We start from the raw sequence: 23,535 nt of genomic DNA on the forward strand, positions 1-23,535 counted from the left end.
TGGTTATTGCATTCAGCTCCATACATAGCCTCAGTTTGTTTTGTAACTGAAATCCCAACAGATAACATACATACAACGGTAATATCACAGCCCAGACCCCACAGCCAGTAAAAAGAACAACATGGACTTAATGGGAGTCATACTATAAAATATATGCTGAAGATCTGGTCCACAATGATGGTAGGGGTTTTTTTTCCCCTCCCAAAGTGTCAAAAAACAAGGTTTCTGGGAGTCAGTAACATTTGATTTCATTTAGTTAGGCCTGTTTTTCTGTGCATAGTTGCAAGAGATCTATTAATGCTTTTCTCTCCTAGTTTTTTGAGGGTAAAGCCAGCCTCACATCACTAATGAAGAGCCTCAAGGCAGAATATAGTAATGGACAAGTAGTCTTATAATTCCTACTATTAAAAAAAAAAAAAAAAAAAACACAAAAAAAACCCCACCAAACAAACCCCACAATTCTGGTATAATTTTAGCAAAAGCAACCACTACTAAAAATAGAGGCTGTTTTGATTTCCCCCCCCCTCAACTTAAAGCTCTAAGAACTGCAACTAATGGCTCAGTACAATTTTTTCAGCTCTTTTTTTTAAGTGCTTATTTTTATACTAAGTGATATTTACTGCAGTCTTAATATTTCACCCAAATTTAGCAAGAAGTTATAAATTAATCCCATAAAAACAAGTGCAGTATGCTTTAATTTCCAGAAAATTCTCTTCTGTAGCTGTATTCCAAAATGATACTACAGCTTTTTACAAAACCACTAGCATAAGGATTTTAAATGTAATGAAATTAACAGGAACTAAAGAAAGCCAAAGTCTTCTAAAAAGCTAAGTTTATCCAGTTGTTCAAGATGTAATTAACCTTTTGTGTATTTTGTCTACAAAGATAACTTAAACGGTCTTTCTGAAAGTATTGTTAAGAAGCAGCATCTCCTTACTAGGTCACACATCTGAACACAAACGCAATTATCAAAACATGACCTATTTCTGAAAAGCAAGAAGTAGGAACACATTTTAAATGAGATTACAGCATTAAACTTGGATAGAAAAATAACAAAGTGGGAGACTGGAAATACTGTTCTCTGGCTATATAGCATTCTGCAGTGGCAAATAATAATTTGAAAATTGTTTCCCTTCTTTAACCATCTCACAATATTCTGGTTATTTCTGGGCAGGAAAAATATCATTATTATTTTCAATATACAGATTCACTGCAGTAATCAAATGCAATGTTCCACTAATTCTACAAAAATTACATTCTGAAATGACAGATCACTTCTTCAGAAGAAAGAAAGAACTGAGAACCTCTGACTTACAGAATCATAGAATCATTAAGGTTGAAAAGACCTCTAAGATCATCGAGTCCAACCGTCAACCCAACACCACCATGCCCACTAAACCATGTCCCTAAGCGCCTCATCTACACGTCTTTTAAATACCTCCAGGGATGGGGACTCCACCACTTCCCTGGGCAGCCTCTTCCAATGTTTAACCACTCTTTCAGTAAAGACATTTTTCCTCATGTCCAATCTAAACCTTCCCAAAGGTTACTTGCTACAAAATTAATGTTCACTTGTGTTCATAAGGACACCACACAACAGGACGCCTTGTGCACCCATCTAATCTAATCTCATATATAAAATCCACTTTTTTATATTCTCTATCAGTTCCTGATGTAGGAAACCACATTTTAAATTGCTCTGCAAAGACCCTTCAGAGAAATGTTAGATCCGTCCTACAAATCAAACTACTGTTGGCATAATGTGTTCAAAAACAACAATGCCTCAAATATTTATATAGTGGGAATACATCATGTGACTGAAAAATAAAAGCTACTTATATAGTATAGATGTCCAAACGTTGGTCAATTTTGATATCATGTATAACATTAGAAGTGATATCTCAATATTCTCTAATCCTGTAAAAAGGCCTTTAAAAAAAATGAACTGGGAGATGGCCAAATATCATGTAACCATTAAAGAACCTTCTAGCGACTGTTTTGTTTAGTGTTTTAAAGCAGAAATGGCAAAATGGGGGGAGGGAGGGAAAGAGAAGGGGGAGAAAGAGGGGAAGAGGGGGAAGGGAAAGAGAGACTCACTCAACCTAAGCAAAAGTTTTGTTACAATATCGGGCAAGGGCTCTGTTGAAATTCTCTCTTTTCCAACCTGCAGCATGTCTAATTGCTGTTACTACATCCCATCACAAACCTTCCTATCTAGGTCACTTCAGTGACCTAGATTCTCAAATATTAATTCCACTTACTCACGATTTCATGCTTCTTTCTTGAGAAAGAGACTAGAGATCAATGAATGAAAGCACTCATACTGGTTTCCTAAACTTCAAGTAATTCACTGTTAGCATAATGATCCAGTGTAAACCTTTCAGGTAACACTGAAAATTTGCTTACATAGTTAAACACTCTTACAGGAACCTTAATGAAGCTGAAGACAATCAAACATTTGTCTTAAAGTCTTTCCAACCCTGAAGCAAAACAAAGCATCGAATCACTGTGTATGTTTTCCAGTCATTCAGTGCAGAATGCCGAATTCAAATACTTCTTTAGACTTAAGGAATTTTCTCACTTAAAAAAATAAAAATAATCAAATTTAAAAAACCTATTTCCTGATCATAGGAAAATCTTAAAACCAATTTAAATGTTAATAGCAGCTCAGAAAGTATTTCCTGTAACTTCAGTCCAAGAAAGGCTGAAAAATTATTACTTAGAGCTAAGGAAGCTTCCCAAAAATCTTACAAAGTAACTAAATGGAACAACTTGTTGCCTCTTGCTCAGCATTCCAACAAAACGACAAATGCCAGCATGAAATACAGTATCAGCTGCAGGAAATTAATGATCTATTCACTTCTAGATATTTTACTGATTTTATTTATTTAAAGAGCCTTGAGGATCTGCTTCACTTCAAAAGACAAGACATGAATTCAAGGACAAGTATGTCCATGAAGTACCTAATCAAAGACTCATTCTTCAGTAGCCTGTCATTTACCTGCGAAAACATACTGGTTTCCATTCATAACATTCTGCCAAACCAAGATGTGACCCAATGTTACTAAGAAAATGCAGCTAAAAACATTCTCTGAGAAACGATTTATTCCTCAGAGCTTTGTGTCAAAATTTCAAGTGACAAAATATGTTGCATATATAAATCAAAAGTAAAAAATTAATTGCTTCATACTTGGTACACTTGACTTCTCTTTTTGACAAAACATATTGGCAATGCCCTGTTGAAAAACAGTTACATTAAAACTGATCAGCAGAGATATAGAAACATAATGATTTGATGGTGAATTCATAATGTAAAATTTACAAAGAAATTACTATCCTTAAAAATTGGTACAAGTCAATTAAAATCCGGAACTATTAATAGGTTTCACTGCATCAGAACAAGTGCATATTAAACAAAATTTTAGAAGGCCTTAGTAGCTAACTGTCTATCAACAGCTGATGTTTAACATGTTTCTAAAATGTATTAAAGACTGTATTAATTGTACCAACCACAAGAATGCAACAGTAAAAGTTAACTTCTAAAGTACTTGGATGTCACAGAATAATCCATCTTTTATGAAAACTGCAGGGCAAATCACCTCTATTTCAGCTGAGATTTAGTTTTTTCTAGCATTCTAAAAAAAAGTCCAACTTGATTAGGAACATTTTAAAAGAAGTAATGCACCATGATTTGTATTTATCAATATAAATAGTTGTGGATATCCTATTACCTGTCAAGAATTAACCATGCATGTTTATGTCATTCCTCTGATCTAACCCTTCTCAGGTTACAGTTAAAATAACATTGTTCCAAGGGAGAGGTTACATACCCATCTCATTAATAGTTGCTCTTGCTTTTGAGACGAAAGAACTAACTTCACTTGAGTGCATTTTTGCTCTTTCTTTAAGGTCAGCACCTGTAAGTGACATTTCACATACATGTTAGCAAGCTGTATACAGTACTGTAAATACCTTTTCAAAAGTAAAACATTCCTGTATTCCAAAAAAAATTTGTCTACTTTGAGACAAGAACAGTTCAAATCGGTCACATTCTTTTTCCACAGATTTCAAGGAAAACATGGACTGTTTATCAAGGAAAAACAAAACCAAAAAAAACCCAAAACAGCAAAAAAAATCCAATTACCTACCACTAGCTTTTTACTAAGTATATTCTTCCCAATGACATTTCTTCTTCTCATATTAAAACAGTTTATGAACAATAGCATTTATGCTAATATTCTATCTGACATATATTTTTATTTTTCCAACTGTGTCACAAAGTCTGATAAATGTGTTTTTCATATTGTGCTCCTGTTATTGTTTTATTGGTAGATCATAAAATACCTAGGGTACATGGTTTTACATTAACAGACTATATTTATCTAAATAAAAAAATTCTACACTGGACCTAGTACCATTTTTCAGCTTGCTTTACTGAAATATATTTTTGAATACGTTACATACCACATTTTTTCTTCTTCCAAAAAATGCTAAAACTTGGAATTTTTAATCTATTTCTTCATGAATATATGAAAATAATTTGTTTTAAAAGCACCCTGTAACTAGAGATGGTTACAAAAATATGTTTTTAAAAATTCACTGATATGCAAAACCAACATTTTCTCTCATTAATGTGTAAAGAAAAAGAGAAACAGTAATAATAGCTAAATACAGAGTGAGACACGAAGTCCATTGTTCTTATAGAGGAAGAATACATGAAAAAGACAAAATCTGCATATACACATTTATTCTCCAAAGAAGTGCAACATTCCCACTGCAACTTAGTGCATATTTTTAACATTTAGTAAAAATGAACCTATTAAGTTAGTCTCTTGGCATATGTCTGAAAAGGCTAAACAAGGCATATAACCAATGCAAAAAACAGTTTTATGTTTCTTTACCCTGAGAATAAAATACTACCCATTCAGGAAAATGCATCAGACTCAGCTTAAGTTAAGATTGTAACTCTGAATTTTAAATTAAGCAGTCATAGGCTCCCCCTTTTACCTTTCTGGACTTAACTCATGCTAGACCATCTTGACCCTCTTCATCAAACAGCTTTAGATATAGTTTTGTTGACAGCATTAGTTGAAATTCACAACTCTGGTCCAGCTCTGTGAAAATCAGTACTTCAATCTGACATTTTCTGACAGACACCCCAGCTGCTGTTTTAAGGTAACATGCCCAATAAAGCAGCTCTACATCTCCCCTTCTACTTCCACCTTAGCAAAGCTCCTCATTTCACTAAGACTTCTGTTCTCCTTCTATGGATGTCAATATAAAAACAATGAAGCATCAGTCCTGACTGCATTTGCATGTTTCCCACTAAATAACGTCAAGTTTAATTTACACTATCAGACACCCTGCCAAAAACTTCCAAACAACTTTCTAGGATATGCCCCAGCTGAAGACAGTATGACAGGCCAGCTGAGCAGGAAGTATAAAACAGGAATTACTGCGGTCAAGTCTGCACTGCAGCAAAATTGCAGTTGCTACTTAGTAATTCACAATCAATGCATACAGAAATCTTGCCAGGAACCTGAAAAGCAAACAAAATTTGCATCCATAAATCTGCATAGAACTCTAAATCATATTAAACTGCAAGCAACTTTCATATACGCATTTATGTATAAGGTTCTGTAGCTAAAAGGAGCTCTATGAAACTTGACAAAACCCGCTTTAAAAGTTGTATCAGCAAGTGTGCAAATGAAAAAATATCACTTCTCTGATACCAGCTAATGTCTGGGTCTAGCTTCTATAACTGTCCAAAATCATTGCCTATGTAAGAACAACAAGAAACTGTGTGCTTTATGAACAAGAAAACTGTATGGCTGTGAATCTGACCCAAAACTTCCACACACTGAAATCCTGCTCACTGGGCATACCCTTGAAAAATATATAAAGAAAATTTCAACAGAGAGGTACTGAATCTAAAAAAATACCTCTAGTATTACTGTTAAGAAAAATCTACTGTCAAGATAAGACTAAGGCAATTTTTAGGTTTTGATTAACTCAGACTCATTAAAATAAAATGGACTCAACCCAAAAAAACCCAACCCTTCTAAAACAAAACATACACAAACTGCAGACTTCTTCCTTCCTTTAGAATATACATTTCCTTGAAGATATTTACAGAAATCTATTAAGTTTTCAGCAAAAACTTTTGTAAGAATGGGTTAAAAGGTAGCTGTCAATCTAAAATCAATTATTTTGAGTACTGTAAAAAAATGTCTAGTACAATAGCTGATCTTAGTGCCTTAACCAACTTCCATAATCTTACATTTCCCTTTTTAAGTATTTCTCCCTCATAACTGTCAAGAAAATGGAAAAAGTTCTTTTCCTAACCCTTTCCTATTTTAGCCCTCCAAAGCATAATAATAGTAACTGAAGCTTTTTCAGAGAGAAGACTTTTAGGCAGAAACCATTTGCTGCACTCCAACAGAACACGCGCCTTGGCATCCTCTGGTTCACAGGAGATGGAACTGCCACCGACTTAATACTTTTTGTCCCTGTTAGAAGATTCAACCAACGATCAAAGAATTCTTGAAGAATTCCTTGACCCATATAGCAGAGAACTATTCACATGTTTCTTCAAAATCTGTTCTCAGGTCAGAAGTAGGAAAGGTTAAGTTTCTGAAGACAGCCATGAAGGAGAGCGCAGGTTCAACCAGAGACTTCTGCTCTCTCAGCTATTGAAATCAAAGATCCCTCCTCTCACCCCCAGTTTACTACTTTAAAGCCTCTGAAAATAGTATTTGCTCAACTGCTGAGAGCAACAAAGTAGCTAAGCTTTTCAAACCACAAAAACTCTCACAGAACATACCTCTGCAACTTTCCCATGGGCCACAGCTGAAATCTGCGGACACATTTGGCCTATCTGCTTCCCCACATCCACTCCCAACAGACTCTGGGGGCTGTACTGTGGGTTTGTGACTCCACACTACACTGAAGGCTGGGCTCTCTAAGCCCTTCTACCCAAAGATGTAAGAAATGGGGAACCTGAGCTACCAGAGAGTTCAGGCAAACTGTTGCAGATTTGATTGTACACTGTAATTACGTCCCCACATCCCTCCGGTTTGTACTGAAGCATGAATCATTGTTTTCTCCGTATTACGCTTTCCGGCATCTCGAAGCTTTGTCCCACTAATTGATTCTCATCTGCTCAGAAACATAGCAAAAGCTGGTCAAAACTAACCGTGATTCCAGGGGTCATGCTCCCCAATCCTCACCTCTCTGCTTCCAGCACTTTATGAACTCCCTTTTAAAGACTATGCAGTGCCATTTTCAGATTACTAGCTGTTAGTACAGGAAAAAAGCGAAGCACAACAGCGAAAAACTACATTGACAGTACAATCAGCCGCTTCCTCCTATAGCTACATTAGGATTAAGACAGGTACTCTCCACTTGTGAAGAAATTCTTCTTGAATCAACTTAATTCACAGAAGCATCACTTCCAAATTTACAAAGCAAACTGGGAGAGAACTTTCCTGCAGACTCCCAATGAACAGTCCTCTTCGCAAAATACCAGCACAAACACCAGTCTTCTGGAGGTCTGCTGAGCAGCAAGTAAGTAAACTGGTATTTGCAGATCAACCCTTGAAACTACTGCGAGGAAGACACATGCTGTTTTAAATACTACCTACACTTCTACTGAGGTTTGTCAGTCCAAAAGAAAATCTATGTTCAATTGTGATCCATCACTTTCTTATTTCCCTCCTCCAATACTGGAAGAACATAGAAAGGTTAGTTATTTTTTACCTTACTTCCCGTAAGTATAAAAACCCTGATGCAATCAATTAACTCTCTTTGCATGTTTTTAAACATTTGGCTACTCAATGGTTGGCTGTTGTACACCGTCAGTCTAGAGAGTTTTTGCAGCATGTGCCTGACTTGCATTTCACAATGATGCCAGAGAAAATGTTTATTTGAGAAAGCCGAGGGAAGTCCAGCAAGATAGGCATATTGCTGTTATTCACCGGAATTTTTCCACCTACACTTCTATATGACAAGGATGGCTATTTAACTTAGAGAACGCACCAAATGAAATCGAGTTTTACAGCGATTAGTCTGACCCCATGCCTCTTGCCTTATTTGGATATTTTCACACACTTTCTAAACAGAATTTATATACCGTTGAAAAGATAAGTGTTGTGTTTGGAAAATCTGTTCCAACATCTTTGTATAAGCCTCACTTTCCAAATACCATAAATGCCTAGAAATTTTCTTGTACAGTACTGTTATATACTATTTTAACACATACTTCCAAAACACACCACAAAAGCTGTAAACTAAAAAGGCATAAAATTTAATGGTTTATACATCATACTTAAAATTTTAACTTTACTCAATAAATATTTTTATTAAAATATAAGTGTTTTAGAAATCAGGCACACACAAATTAAACAGTGAAGTTACTCTACCAAGTGTCGAAAGGTGCCCAAAGTGCCTTTTCTCTGAGAAGAGGAAAGGAAGTGGCACATGCACAGGCATTTGAGGTAGAAGTATTAAATTCTTACCGTAGCGATGTTATTTTGAGTTTGCCCTTTGATCTTGCTAAACACAGATCGACCAATTCTGTCAGCACACCAAAATTTCAATAAGGAAGTGACATCCAGGAGTATCAGAAGATACTCTTTTGCATACTCTGTCCAATTCCTCTGTACCTTGTTGACAAGAACTAGGAACACTGAAAACTGCAAAGCACAGAGGCACCACCTATAATACGTTTAATAACCCAACAAAACAGGTTAAAGAATTTATGAAGGAAGCTTACAATGCTTTCAATTAGGAGTACAAAACATGCACTACCTCACCAATTAAAAGGTTAAGAACTGCTATGTACCCACAGCTTATTCCCACACAAAGTAATTAAACAGACTGCGAATTAATACCCTCCTTCACCACACAGAAAAACAGACACTTAAGATACTGAACTAAAATACTGAGGCAAATGGCCAACTCTGATATACATTATAGACTAACATAACTACTACAAAAAAAACACTCATTAGGGTACATGTAAGCATCTTTCCTCAAAGGCAGATGTGTGCTTCTCCTAGAGAAGCCATTGCAAGAAATCCAAGTTTAGCTGAAATCATTAGCAGAACCCCAATCAACTTTTATGAGGTTAGAAATACCCCAAAAAGGGAGCTATACATACATATTTGAGGACAACACTGTAGCCAACTTAAGTTCAAACTCAGAAAGATTTACCAACAATTTTTTCTCAAAATTTCAAATAATTTCAGAAATAAAGCTTTTACATCCTGAAATCTATTCAGGACAACTTAATTCCCAATTTTGAACAGAAACTGTAATACCTCATGAAACAAATATATTTATTTAGAGATAGTGTCAAGTCTAAGGCAAGCAAAATTTCTTTAAATAGAATGTGTTTGTTAAATATATACACCACAGTAATAAATAAGTTATGAATATTATTCTGCCGACAGATACATACTTCAAGCTAACATCCTTAAAAATCCTTTAAAAAAAACACACAAAAGCATAATTTAAATTTGATGATAATAATGTCACCATGTAGATTAATGATTTTTATTTTGCTTTCAACTACCATTTTTCTGTGTGTAAAGCTATACGCTTGACAAATCACAGTACAAAACAAAGTCAACCACTACTAAAATCTCTTGCCTGTGTGAAAGAAAAAATGTTTTATGCTTTGCAGACAAAATACGCATGCATTCCAGTAAGAATTCCATTGCACCTCCCAGCCCAGACAGACCTAGGATACTTGGATCATCAATCACTACCCATTAGAGCTATTATTGATTGTATTCTTCAATAAAAATTAGTCCAGTCTGATCAATAAAGAACAGACAGAATGCTTCATAAATATTAACTAACTATTCTGGACAATAACTAACTTTGTTACTTCACAAAGTAACAGAAAATATTATCACCTATTTGGTAGAATAACAGAAAAGTCTAGACTGAAAGAAATCTCTGGAGATCACTTGGTCCAACCTTCTGCCAAATGTACAGCCCTAGATTAGGTTATCCAGGGTCCTTTTAAGTCTTCAATGCCGCTGGCAAAGGAAATTCCACCACTTCTCTGGGAAAACCATTCCTATGTTTAATTCTTAATTAATCTTCTCACAATGAAGAATTTATTTATTTTATCTGGATGGAATTCTCCTAAAGCAACTTGTGCCCACTGCCTCTTCTTGTGTCACTGTATACATCCTTGCAAACAGAGTACTTTTCTCCGTATCTACCAGGCACAGGAAGACCGGTTATCTCTCCCCTCTCAGCAATCTCCAACCCTCTGATCTCCTTCTGCTGGCCTACTAAGTGCTGAGTAGAATAAGCACATGCCTTGATCTGCTGATGGTTCTCTTCCTGATGCAGTCCAGGACACCGTTTGGCTTCTTTACTGCCACGGTACACCGCTAGCTCATGTTAAGCTTGCTGTCCCCCAGAACCCCTGGGTCCTTTGCAGCAGAGCTATACCCCAGCCAGTCAGTCCCCAGCCTGTTCTGCCACTCAATATTATACCATTCCAGGTGCAGGATTTTGTATTTATCTTTGTTAAACCTCAGGCAATTCTTATTGGCCCAATTTTCCAGCCCATCAAGGTCTCTCTGAATGGTGGCTCCTCCTTCCCACATTCCTACCTCTCCTTCCACTTTGAAGTCATCTGCAAACTCAGTGAGGTTTCAACCCTACCATTAGAACATTTACAAAGATATTGAATATTACTACCAGACCCAGCATCGACCCTCAAGGAACTCCACTTGTGACCAGCTGACAGTTTGACTTCAAGCCATTAACATTATATCATCCCTTGATCTTGGCAGGTGAGCCACTTTTCATGGTCTGTATGTCCAGACTGTATCTTACCGACTTGTCTACAGGGATGCTAGGGGAGAACATGCCAAATGCCTTGTTAAAGTCAAGGTAGACAGCATCCACAACGCTTCTTTCATCCACTGAGGAAGCCGTTTCATCACAGAAGGCAATCAGGTTGGTCAAGCACAATTTACCCTTGGTAAGTCTGAGCTGGGTTTTCCCAGCCACTTTCTTGTCTTTCATGTGCCTGGAAAAAACTTCCACAAACGCTTGTTCCATAATTTCCCCAGAGACTGAAGTGAGACTGACTGGTCTGTAGTTTCCCAAAATTTCCTTTTTGCAGATGGGTATAATATTTGCCCTTTTCCAATCAATTAAGTCTTCAACGACCTTTCAAATATGATAGATGGTGGCTCTGCAGTGCATCAACTCAGATGCATCCCATCAGATCCTGTTCATGTTTATGTGTCCAACTGGTACAGATGAACCTTAACACAGTCCTCCTCTACTGTCAGTGGTTTGCTGTTTACTTCGTTGTCGCTTCTTGGCACAGAGACTTGGGAGCTGACCTTTCCCATGCAGACCAAGGCAAAGAGAAAATGGGGTACTGCTGCCCTTTCTGTGTCATTCATAACTAAGCTGCCCGTCCCATGCAGCACTGGACCTACATTCTCCTTGAACTTTTGCTTGGTACTAACATACCTACAGGAGTTTTTCTTGTTATTCTTGACACCTTTTGCTAGTTTGAGCTCCAGCTGAGCTTCTTCCATCCTAAACATATCTCTGCATACCTGAGCGATATTTCTGCATTACTCTTTGGGAGTCTGTCGCATTTTCCAAGGGTAACATGAATAAACAACTCCTCCAAAAATATATAATGGATATTTGAAAAATTAAAAGACAGGAAGAAAGCTTTTATTTTTTTAAGAGTAAAAAGGAATATTCAAATCTAAATGTTTAAAAGCTACAGAATACACAAAATAAACTTACAATGTACTGAATATGCTCCAGTGTATTCCTAAATATTTTCAAGGTTTTATATTAAAATTGACTCTATCAACACTTATAACTCAGTTACCAATTCAGAACATTAAGAAATGACACATCATTTCATCAAGAATCATGGCTTTTAGTTGTGAGGTATGAGAGATCTGAAAGTTAAGGATAGAGAGAAAGGGAAAAAATATTACTGAAATACCTACTAAACAAAGAGCTGCTAGCAATTTGCTTCTGAGGATCAGCTTCTTTTATGAGTAGTACTGAAAAGAAAGATCTTACTCACAAAGCAGTACAACTTATTCTCTGCCTTTTCTGTTCTCTGAGATTTCATATTTTAAACTTTACATCAAATATGTGCATGTAACAGGTAAAATTTAAATTATAAGATCATTTCCTCAAAGGTTAATCTCTAGGAGAACAGCATATTGTTGGCAAAACATGGCTTTGCATAACCCTTTTTTTTTTTTATTCCTTAAGGATAGATGAAAATCTAAGATTCACATTAACTTAGCCTATGCTATAGGAGTACCTCAAAACTTTTCAATGAGGAAGGAATCCCATGACATTTAGCCTCAGTCTCCACACAGTTTTATCCAAACTCTCATATCTTCTCATACTTAAATTTCTCCTTGATATTTATTTTTTCATTTGAAATTAAACAGATATGACCACCACTTTTACACGGCAAGTATGACTTGGATCTCTATACTTTAGTGCATTTCATACTGGGATTTAAATAAATAAATCACACTTTAGCAATTAGGAAAAAAACCACAACAGTAAAGAAGTCAGTAACATATCACAAAATATTAAGCAAGTGCTGAAAATCTTCTCATATAAGAAGGGAATGGAGAACTCCAAAAGTTATATGTAAGTATTCAGAACTCAATTTTTCAGATGAACAAAATTCTTAGAAAGTCAGCAGACTATAAGATCCAGAATGATCATTAGGAAGAAATTTTAATAGGAAATGTATAAGGAACCAAAAAAGTAAAACCAGTACATTACCATGGGACCCAGCCTTAAGAGTGAATTAATATACTTAAAAGTTGGCTCTGAAGCCCCAAAGAGCTATAAACAAACAGTCACTGGCTAAAAACACAGAGCTTGGCCCTACGCCTATATAATTGGGTTATCTCTCAGTCTTTGGTACTGTTACGCAAAGAGGTTATGATACATTTTTCATAATTGCCTGTTAAATAACATTCAGTCTAAGAAAATAGTTCACAACGTATTTCACAAGGTTTTTAAAGCACACTTCACAATTCACCTTTCATAACTTAAGAGTAACCACCTACTTTCTCTAGTAACCATTTGCTTTATTGACAGCAACCATGACTCCTGTTGCACGCCAGTATAGACACAAGTTTTTGCACACACCACCTGAACAGAGTACAAAGAAAAATGCATTTACATGTAACTTTGATAAAAAGCAAGGTGTATTCTAAATTTCAAAACAATATGAGAAGGATGCTGGCTGCAGTCATTTTAGTCAAGAGAAAAATAGTTTGGCATGAAGGATGCTATGTATGTTTCCTACATAAGGAAGTGATTTAAAAATAAACTGATTTATTTTTTATGCAGGAATTTATATTCCTAAAGTTCTCTAAATGTGGATATATGATTTTTAAGTCAAAACTGATATGATATTCTTGCATATAAGATTTGCTGTTATAATTTATTAGCATGACTTGGATATCTGCACTTTTTGCATATATCCCCTGTGTGTCACAGAAAAGTTTCTGAGAATCATCAAACTGTGAAGAACAAACAAAATGTCTGCAATTCTTGTGTATTTGAGCCTTTGGCAGGATGCCAGTCCTGAGCATTCCCTCTGGTAAGATGGCTGTCTTGTACCTCCACTGCTATAGATTATCTCATATCTTGCAATAATTTACACCCAGATCAGCATATTTAAAACACTAGCTGCTGAATCAGTTCCCATAAATGGGATATTTCAGAAGTACTACTTTTGGGGGTTTTTTACTTTCTTTTTTCTTTTAAGCTTTTGAATCCCAAACCTTTCTTAAAGGCCAAGGTGCTAATTCAGACCGGTTTCCTTCTCAAATCCAGGAATCCTGAATATAAATGACCCTAACTTTATATACAAAAGTTCTACAACCCCTTTTCAATGCCTATGCAAATTCAGACCAGATATAGATTAAAGTCAGCTGGCTCTTTTTCCATCCTGTCTGTTCAGCTCTAAATTTAGAAGCACCGAACAATATTCCTCCTGGTAACCTTTTCTGCCACAAAAAAGGCAGCTTATACCTCACATGCCTTTTCTGAATTCATCTGCACTTGCAGAAGGGGGAAAAAAAAAGACTCATAAGGATCCTAATCTCACCCCTTAAAAACAAAGCCATTTTTTTCCCAAGCACCAACCAGTTTTCTTTGTGACACTTCCATCATCCAACAACTGCCTCAGTCACTCCCTAGTCCCTAGTATCCTGTTACAGAGCCAAAATGTTGTGTAACTATCACAACAGGGCTTCCTGCAGTTTCCTCCATGGCACGTGAAAAAGACCAGTACTGGTGGAAAGGTGCAAGAACAGGACAGTTACCTGTTTCCAAACAGTAAGTTAAGACAATATTAACTTTGATTCTGTGCTATGCCTCACTTCTAATGACATCTGTCAGGCTAACAAATAAGGACTAGCAGAAGACAGGCATGGAAGCTGCATCATCCTTGACTCTCAAATAGATACAGAATCAGTGGAGAAGATCCAGGAGAAGACAGTGGTGGCAGCAGTGCAGCTCACCTAGGAAGTGGCTAGGAACCACAAATACAGACCGCTAGAGCGTTCAAATAATGACAAACCTGTTTGTCCCAATCTTGAAATAATCCCTCATACAACAGCTCAGCTACTTAAACATGGCAAGACCATGAGTTTACACCTCACATCATGGTAATGATAAATATCAGCATTTAATAAAAAGCAATGTATGTTGCAATTATTATTCAATACAGAGGGGATTTCTTCAACAAAAAAAAAAGTAAAGCTACTTCCTACACCACTTGTATTTCTATGTTATTTCCACAGTAAGCATTACAGAAGTACTTCTTTAATCCAGTCATTCTGGTAGTCTGAACACCCAACTTCCTCAAATCACTTTTCATTTTTAAGTTCAACCTTCACTAAGAGAACTTCTACATCATGCCTATAACATGATGTGCACTTACTTTCCAGTAATGAAACATAACTGAATTCTTATACAGAATAACATAGTTCGAATTAGACAACCATAAAAGCTGCATTTTTTTACCCTACTATTTAGCTCCAAACTGATGGTGGAATCATTAATTGTGATTTCTATTTATTCTACACCTTCCATAAGAAAATCCTCTGAAGAGATCAGCACCAGAGTTCTTGGTTTTTAAACAAAGAACTAAAAGTAATTTACTCAATAGAATAAGAATGTATGGATATTTAACACCACTGCTACTGAAGAAAATAGCATCAATGTAGCACCGCATCTCATTTGTATCAATTGCAATAGCTTTGCAGTGAGTGTGCTAATATCTAATCCCTATAATGACAAGTAACACACAGTTTTCTATCTGTGTGTTAAGCAGGCATTCCTAAAACTTGCTAGTGGTGAGATTCTTCATCTTTCTTCTTTAACCTTAAATGAATAGTGATATTCAGACTGAACATTCTTAGTAAATAGTACTAAGCCTTTCAACTCAAAGAATTATGAACACACCGGAAATTTTGAGCAACCTGCTGTTTGTTCCACTTTGATTTCTAGTAAATTAAGTAATCAGAAAAAAACAGACATCTTTCATTGCACTATTACAGATGACTGACTCAAATCTTTTGCATATACCATACACCTGACCACTGAACATATGGTTTTTTTAATGTTAAAAGGAATTGATACTGCTGGGTTTATCTATTTTGATTAGTAATAATTACAAAAATAGTTAACTAACAGCACACCCAGTTTTATGAGCTGTGAATAGAAAAGGAGGAAGTGTGTTATGCGGTAAAAAAGAGAAAGTCAGAATCTCTTCTAAAGAAGTCCTGAAGTCAGCATTCAGGCATAAATCCTATTAAAGAAAGGAAGGGTTCTTCCTGAGAAAAACCACTATTTGAACTGTTATATCACCTGAATGTAGATGAAGGTATGGGTGAAAGCCGCCGCCTTCTTTTTCATTACGCTCCATCCCATCCTTTGATTTGAAAGGATCAACCAGTATCTCTTTAGCTGCCTTCCCCCCCCGCCCCCCTTCTTCAATGATCAGTATTAGTCATACTGGTGTATTAGCTGGAAACTTCCAGCAGGCCAAGATTCAATGACACTGGATTCTGTGCAGCTATGCAGCAAGCCATACTTTCAGTGGAACAGTTAAAGAAGCAGATAAATAATACATGTACTGTATGAAAATAAACACACCTTGTGAAGAATATCTGTAACAATAATCATGACTTGTTGCCTCCCAATTACAAGATGATCATTCTCTGCATACAGCAGACTGCAAACAAACTTGATGAAAGATTTGAAGTAATGGCCTTAGAAAGATTAGATGAGTTGACTACTGAGTTTGGGAACCTTTTCAAGCTATAGCAGGTGAAAGGAACAAGGACTTTCATGGGAAAACTCAAATAGGAGAAGAAAAGCCTTCGAGGTTAAAGAGATGGAGTTCAGCTTTGGCCACTGTAAGTCTATTCAGAAAGCTTAAATCTTGAACTCAAAAAAAAAAAAAAGAAAAGCATTAAAACGGCTGGCATTCCTGCACAAACATCTCTGGCTCATATTAATACTGGGCCAGCACTCAAGGCCAAAGTCTTGCCATTCCACGCAGTACTGTGTGAAAGTAAAGACTAGTAAGCATTTGAGCCATGAGCAGGAACATCTCTTAATTATGCTTTGTTCACACAAAAGTCAGACAGGAAAACAGCAGCTGCAATTCTATTTCTCCTAAGCACCAAGTTAAGCAGCTCAAAAGCAGTACTTCCCCTTACTCCAGTGTCCCCAAAGGCTTCAAACTGACTCAGAAAAATAATGAAAATGCTTGCAAATAGCACAATTTCTCATCCATTGAATATATTTTCAGCACCTATGTTGCAAACTCAATTCTATTTTCTAAGGACTTGTTATTTTAAAATATTTCAGAGATATTTGATCTCTTCTATTTTTAAAAGACCATCCAATAGACTTGTCAGCAAATTACTTCAGAGAAAGAAAGTAAAGTAAGGAGATCCAACACTGCAATATTACCTGCCATCTGGAGGGGCTTAACAAATTATACAGATTGGTGGTATTTGAGCCCAGAGCTCAATCACTTAAAAACCGTGTCCATCTACATGCAGTCAGTAAGTTCCAGCTGGTGACAGGAACTCCACAAGGAAATGTTAAAATATCAACAAGAGACTATTTTAGACCTAAATTTCTTATCTCCTACAAAACTCTGCTGATTCACTATTAACATAAACTACTGACATTAAGTTGGAAAATACTGAGGGACATTGTAGACAACTACATATCTGCACCTTTTTGTCAGTAAATAGATTTTTGGGGACTGTATTTTGTCTAAAACAGGCAGGATCTGACTAAGAGTCACAGCATTTCTTTTACTTATTTTTAAAATTTCTTCTGGTGTAAGACAATAAAAGACTTGCCTGATCTGTACAAACAGAAGTACACGTATATTCTTGTTTATTAGAACATACATATGGGATCAGCACTTAAATAGGAAAAAAGTAGAAATCTTACAAGGAGAAAACAATCTAGAGAGAAATTTCAGAATTTCTTGATTTTCATATGACCTATATTACTTTTACAAAGGAAAACATTTTGAAAGGTACAAAACAAGTGTCCACTGAGTGCATATAAAAAAACTAAACTACATACAAGATTCATACCATTTTAACTATGGCCAAGTCTCTACCTTTTCCTACGTCACTGCATGAACATATCATAACTGTGAATATATAAGTAACTCTATGCTACATTTATGTGGATTCAGTTATTTTGTTCTCCTCTAGCTTTCAACAGCTGCACATTCAATCTGGACGCTGCAAAAAAATATCTTTTACTGCAGTAAACCTACAACAAAGGTGTCCTTAAGAGAAACCAGCGTAAGCGGCAGGCAAAGACAAGAGAAGAGAAGGAAAAAAATTTTAATTATTGGAAGTTTTTCTTCGTATTTATAGCAATTAGCACACATATACATAGTTGCATTGTGTATTATTCTATGCCATTTATAGAAGGAAGCAGATATAAAACTAACTGTTGTAAATTGTCTTAAGATGAAAATGCCATAGATTCAGATATGTCTAAATACCTGTGCTACATGATCATTTTATTCTTTTCAAGAGCAATGGAAAATAATTCTTTACCATGCAATAACTATTTTTGCCATGTGTTGCGCACATGTATTCTATTTCCAGCACACATTACCACCAAGCACATGAGATCAGATTGTTTTTGCCAGCAGGTTTTCTCAGCTAAGGATATAAATGGCAAAGCAGGCTCAGTTCCCTCACCAATAAAGAAACCAGGTGCCATAGGCACTTAGTACACCAGGGTAAAGGGCTAGTTAGCTCATACAGTGCACTATGACAACCTACCTCAGAGAACTGTGAAGAAAACCAGCAGCCTTTCTTCACAAATCAAGATGTCAAATACCCACAGACGTGACATGAGTATTTCAAATGGAGGTTACTACCCAATTAGACTTAATACTTATGGAAGAGATCTGGCCCTTAGACACCGCAGTGGAAAGTCAAAAGTTCAGAGGTACGTAATAGAAGTTAAAAAGAATTAAGTTCCTCATCTAAGCACAAATGCAATTACCAGTGGCGTCCTGGGTAGCAGAGGCCTAGCCAAAAGTTATCCTTATCCATTTAGTATTAACAGGGCTAATAGATAATCTTTGTTTCTATTAAAGTGGTCTTCACCTGGTTTTAGCCACTTTAAAACCACAGTTTTTAACCATTTTATATGGAGCTTAGATGAGTGACTGTAACTTCTGACAAAAAATGGATCCATATGCATGCCCTGAAACTGCAGCAAAAGCTCTAGCCAACATCTGAAACTAAGCTTGCAGCTTTTGAGAAGAGGTAGGAGAACCTATGACAGATACGGAATTTACACATAATAAAGATTTGATTGCTTTCTTTTAACCAGCATTTGAAGATGATGAAAAATGTGAGAATTACATGAACTAAAATAGCCACCCTCCTTCATAATCATGTTAAAATGGCTCTGGTATCATGCTGGAGTCAACCAAATTGCTCAACTGACCTGTTATCATCACCAAATCATGAACAACTTGATGTTACTAAAAGACAGAATTCTGTCTAATAAAGTCCTCTGTGTTTTCTGTGAAAAAAATAAAATTCCATTTCAAAATATGTAAAGCTGTCTTGGGAATCTAAAATGTATTTATTATGGAGATGTACAAACAGCTTGGAAAGACAGATGAAGTTCCTGAATTGTCTTAAGGCAGGTTAGGATACTAACCTGGCTTTTAAGAGATTTGAAAAACATAAATTAAACGTCTTCACTCTTACATACAGAGAACTTTTTCTCCATCCCAAGATCTGAAATGGAAGACTTAAAGCAAAAGGACATTGCTGATGTAGGCCTATAAAGAAAGACAGTCAAACAACATTTTGTAATTTAGGAATATATCTCAAACTGGTAATCTAATACCTAACACTCTAAGGTGCTGCAATTCCAGACTCCAGTAAAAAATGGCAACTGTCCACAGGTAAAGTAGTGAGAATAACAATCCCCATAAGGCATTTCTCAAAGTTTGCACAAACTGCCAACCATGAAGGGCTAGAAGTACAGAAAGAATCTTTTTCCAAAACCTGTGTTTCTACCTGAACAGCGCTAAAGATACTTTTGGATTAAAAATAGCTAAAGAGCACCTCCCTACGTACTGAGTTCTTAGAGTTCACCACTGCACTCTGAAAATAGAATGGGGAAGAAAGAATAACCCTCTAGGGCTGCAACACCTGTTGGAACAGGCTTAAAGTAACTTGAAGCATCCCACTAGCAAAGTCAAAAAGGAGTATGGTAATATTATAGTAATGTTGGTAGTCATTACTATACAGGACATTTTTGGAGCTACCCCAGCTAATGACTCATGATTTCATTGCTGTTGTCATACAAAACTATAGTTTCGTACTGGGTTTGACTCTGGCTGGCAAGTAAGACCCCACCCAGTTGCTTGCTCACTCCCCACCAGCAGGATGGAGAAGAGAAATGGAACGGCAAAAGCAAGGCAGGGGGGAAATGTTGTGGGTTGAGATAAAGGCAGTTTAATAAGTGCAGGGGAAAAAAAAGAAGAAAACAAATGATGTAAAAGCCATCATCCACCACCAGCAGACTGATGCCTCACCAGTCCCAAGCAAGGTCTACTTTGGAAAAACTTCTCCCCAGTTTTACTGCTGAGCATGACGTCATATGTTATGGAGTATTCCCTTGCTCAACTCAAGTCAGCTGTGCCAGCTGTGTTCCCTCCCAGCCTCTTGCCCGCCCTCAGCTGACTCACTGGCAGAGTGAAAAGCAGCGGGGACTTTAATGATGCGCACGCACTGTTCAGTAATAGCTGAAACACTGGTGTCTTATCAACACTGTTTTGGTCACCAATCTAAAACACAGCACCATAAGGGCTGCTATAAAGAAAATTAACTACATCCCAGCCATGCCCAGTACAAGTTTTTAAGATAAGACCACTAGTACTCAAAGAATTTGTTGGCACATAGGTCAACCACAGGTGAAACAATCCAAGTACTTCAAAATACCTACAGAAAGCTACAGAAAGCTGATATATACAAGGATATCAGAGGACCCACCTGAACGGCCCTGTAACTTCAAAGAGCCTAAAGATAGCAGTGAAGACTGCATAGATACTCCTGTAGCTTTAGATATTAAATAAACAGTTATCTAGCTCTAATACACCTGCAGGAATCTACACAGCCTGTAGCTTGCTTAAAGATGACAAATTACACCATATTAAGGATTTTCCTGAACAGGAGAATCTCAAGCATACCAAGAAGACTTTGGTCACTTCCATGGAAACAAAGACTGTTCAGGTACAGCATCCTCTCCACTAGTCTACCCTACCAAATCAGAGACTTCAGCAGCACTGAATCTTGCAGTCCTCAGACGTCGATACACACACAAAGACACCAGATCTGGTCTGGTGATGATCATGCAAGTTTCCAGTTAAGTCTTTTTTACCACAGTCAAGTTCATCTGCGCATGTCTGTATTACACACGTAGGTAATTACAGAAGTTTCTTACATGGTGTCATGTACACTGATAGTCATCTAATTACAGGCTTCAATGATACAGGATAGAAAAGGAGGGGGGGGGAAGTGTGATGCATTTAAGTGAGTAGCTGTACACGAAGTTCAACACAACTCCTAAGCAGTGCCACAAGGACTATATTCCAAAAGTCAAATCCAACAGTAACAAGCATATGAAATGCAGGAAGTCATCTACACAGGTAACCTAGAAAAAGTGGGTTTGTATAAACCTGATGGAAATACTACAGAACACATTTTTAAAACCAAAATTAAATGCATTGCAGTTGCAGTAGATACATAATACAGCTATTGAAGATGCATTTCCAATCCACACAAGCTCCAATAACCCAGCTACATCACCAAAGACATCTGTGGATCAAACCTCAGAGAAGCGTATTAAAAAAGATGACAAATACAGAGTGAAACTATTTCTGATTATTCTCTAAATATTGAAATAAAAATTTGGGTATGTTTTATATCCAGAAAGCAGAGTCTCTTTGTAAGAGGAACTGGGAAAACAAATTGTCAGACTACCAAAGGATATCCACTGCAGAACATAGTTTTCCCAATATAAAATGTTTTACATCCATCTGGTATCTTTTCCATTTTAATTTAGTCTATTCTGGTAAAATCCCCTCCAGAAAAGACTTCATGATTTGAAAATTCATTATAGCACTTTAAGTAAGGTTTGCATGCACATTTCACTATTCTAGGTATTCAAGTGAGGTGCCTTTTGCTGTTTCATAATCATCTTGACAAGATGTCACTTCCATTTAAATTCTGGGACACGCTTGAAGATGCTTCTCCACAGCTCCTACTTGTGTCAAGTTTGCACACCAAGTCACTACAAATTTCTACTCAGGAGACTTCTGTATCATTCCTGTAACCATCCGAAAGATCTGGAGCATTGTGTCAGTTTCAAACATCTCACAAAACTGCAGAAGTTCTCCCACTGTTCAGGATCCCATTTCATTTGCTTATTGGCAAGCTATGTGGTTATATTTATTCTCACTAATGAAATGACATTCAGTCATTTGATTATAAAAGTCTTAGCTCTAAAGTTAGGTTCAAACCCTCTATTTTCCATTAAAAAAAGCAAGCTGCACTTCCAAAATTTTCATGCAACTTAGTGTAAACTAGATGCAGGAAGGGAATTCAAAAAGGCCAAGTATATCCTTCAGACGTTTGTCTCCCTAGGTTTTCTGTATAGCTACTCAAAAGAGAGGACACCCTGGAGAACAACTCCAACTCCCCTACATGGAATCCAAACAAATAAATTTCTCTTTTCACCAGTATATTTATGCTTTGTGACTACCTCTCCAGAACATAATAACAAATTATTTTGTACCTAATATTTCAATTTAATAATTTTAGGCATTCAATTTGATAAATTTTTCCCATGCTTTTACAATAAATTTTTAAGGGCTTTGGGAAAGTCATTCCTGTTTCCTGTTACCCTCCTCTGGTTAAACTGAAGAACTAACCAAATTCCACTCTCTCAGAAATATATCTTTTACCTAGAATTTAATTTTTCGGTGGTTTTCACTGAAAAAAAATTATTTCCAGAAAATATCACATTCATTGTGTGCATTTGTTCTAGTAGATTAAAAGCCTAAGACAACTCTTTAAACTATGTAAACAGAGTAATTTAAAAAATTAATTTTTTTATCAGTAATTAAAACTTAGCACAACCTCACCGTGTTCTCCAATAGCCAAAGATACACAGTTTAATTCTGCATTTATAGTTTCCAGCACACATAAGCCAGCTGAATTACATCAAGTATAGTATAGCCCTCTGTTGCTCAAAATTAGTTCTAAAGACAGATATCCATCACGTAAAATAACCTCACACCTCAAATAACTGAAGTAGGTCTTGGTTTGTAGTTCCACGTGATTGTTTTACAGAGTCCAGCCTTAGGTAAGAGCTCTGTCTTACACTAGTAAAGCACTAGCTTGATCATTCCTATTAAGTCACTGTCCATAAAAACATTGATTCTGCTTGGCAAGAATCGCCACATAACTAGAGGACAAGGACCAATTCAGACAGATTTGGTTTTTTAGGTAAATCTTAAGTAATAGGATAGATCTCAAGTGCAAGATGGCTTCAATTCTAATGGGGAAGGAGAAAGAAGAATGCTTATATTACTGGGATAAATGAACCTTTTATATTTCCATTTTTGAATCGGATGTCACAAGCCACACAAGAGAAGGAATGGTCAGATGTTCTGTTTCATCAGCTTTATCATTTGCCTTTAAAAGGCAAATCTCAAAATTACATCAATCAAGGAAAAATACTGCTAAAAAGATGGTTCTCTAGCTGGCTTTCATAATTTATCTTTCACTAATGGCCTGATCTTAAATTTGTTATTCACCAGCTTTGTGCTCACAAATCACACTGAGCTACAGTCTACAGAGCATTCAAGACCAAAAAAGGAAGAAAAATTATATGGAAATA

General features: G+C 36.4%; 1 protein-coding gene across 2 annotated transcripts in view; it reads right to left on the reverse strand.

The window, feature by feature from the left end:
• Window positions 1-23,535, reverse strand: part of AUH (AU RNA binding methylglutaconyl-CoA hydratase) — a 119,367-nt gene that overhangs the window by 79,236 nt on the left and 16,596 nt on the right. The window contains exon 4 of one of the 2 annotated variants that reach the window (XM_076363198.1): window positions 3,831-3,917. The exons of the other annotated variant lie outside the window; for it this stretch is intronic. Coding sequence (XP_076219313.1) covers window positions 3,831-3,917 — 87 coding nt within the window. The remainder of the gene's footprint in view (window positions 1-3,830; window positions 3,918-23,535) is intronic. 2 annotated transcript variants of the gene reach the window in all.

The sequence above is a fragment of the Aptenodytes patagonicus genome, chromosome Z (genome assembly GCF_965638725.1).
Source record: "Aptenodytes patagonicus chromosome Z, bAptPat1.pri.cur, whole genome shotgun sequence".
Taxonomy (NCBI): domain Eukaryota; kingdom Metazoa; phylum Chordata; class Aves; order Sphenisciformes; family Spheniscidae; genus Aptenodytes; species Aptenodytes patagonicus.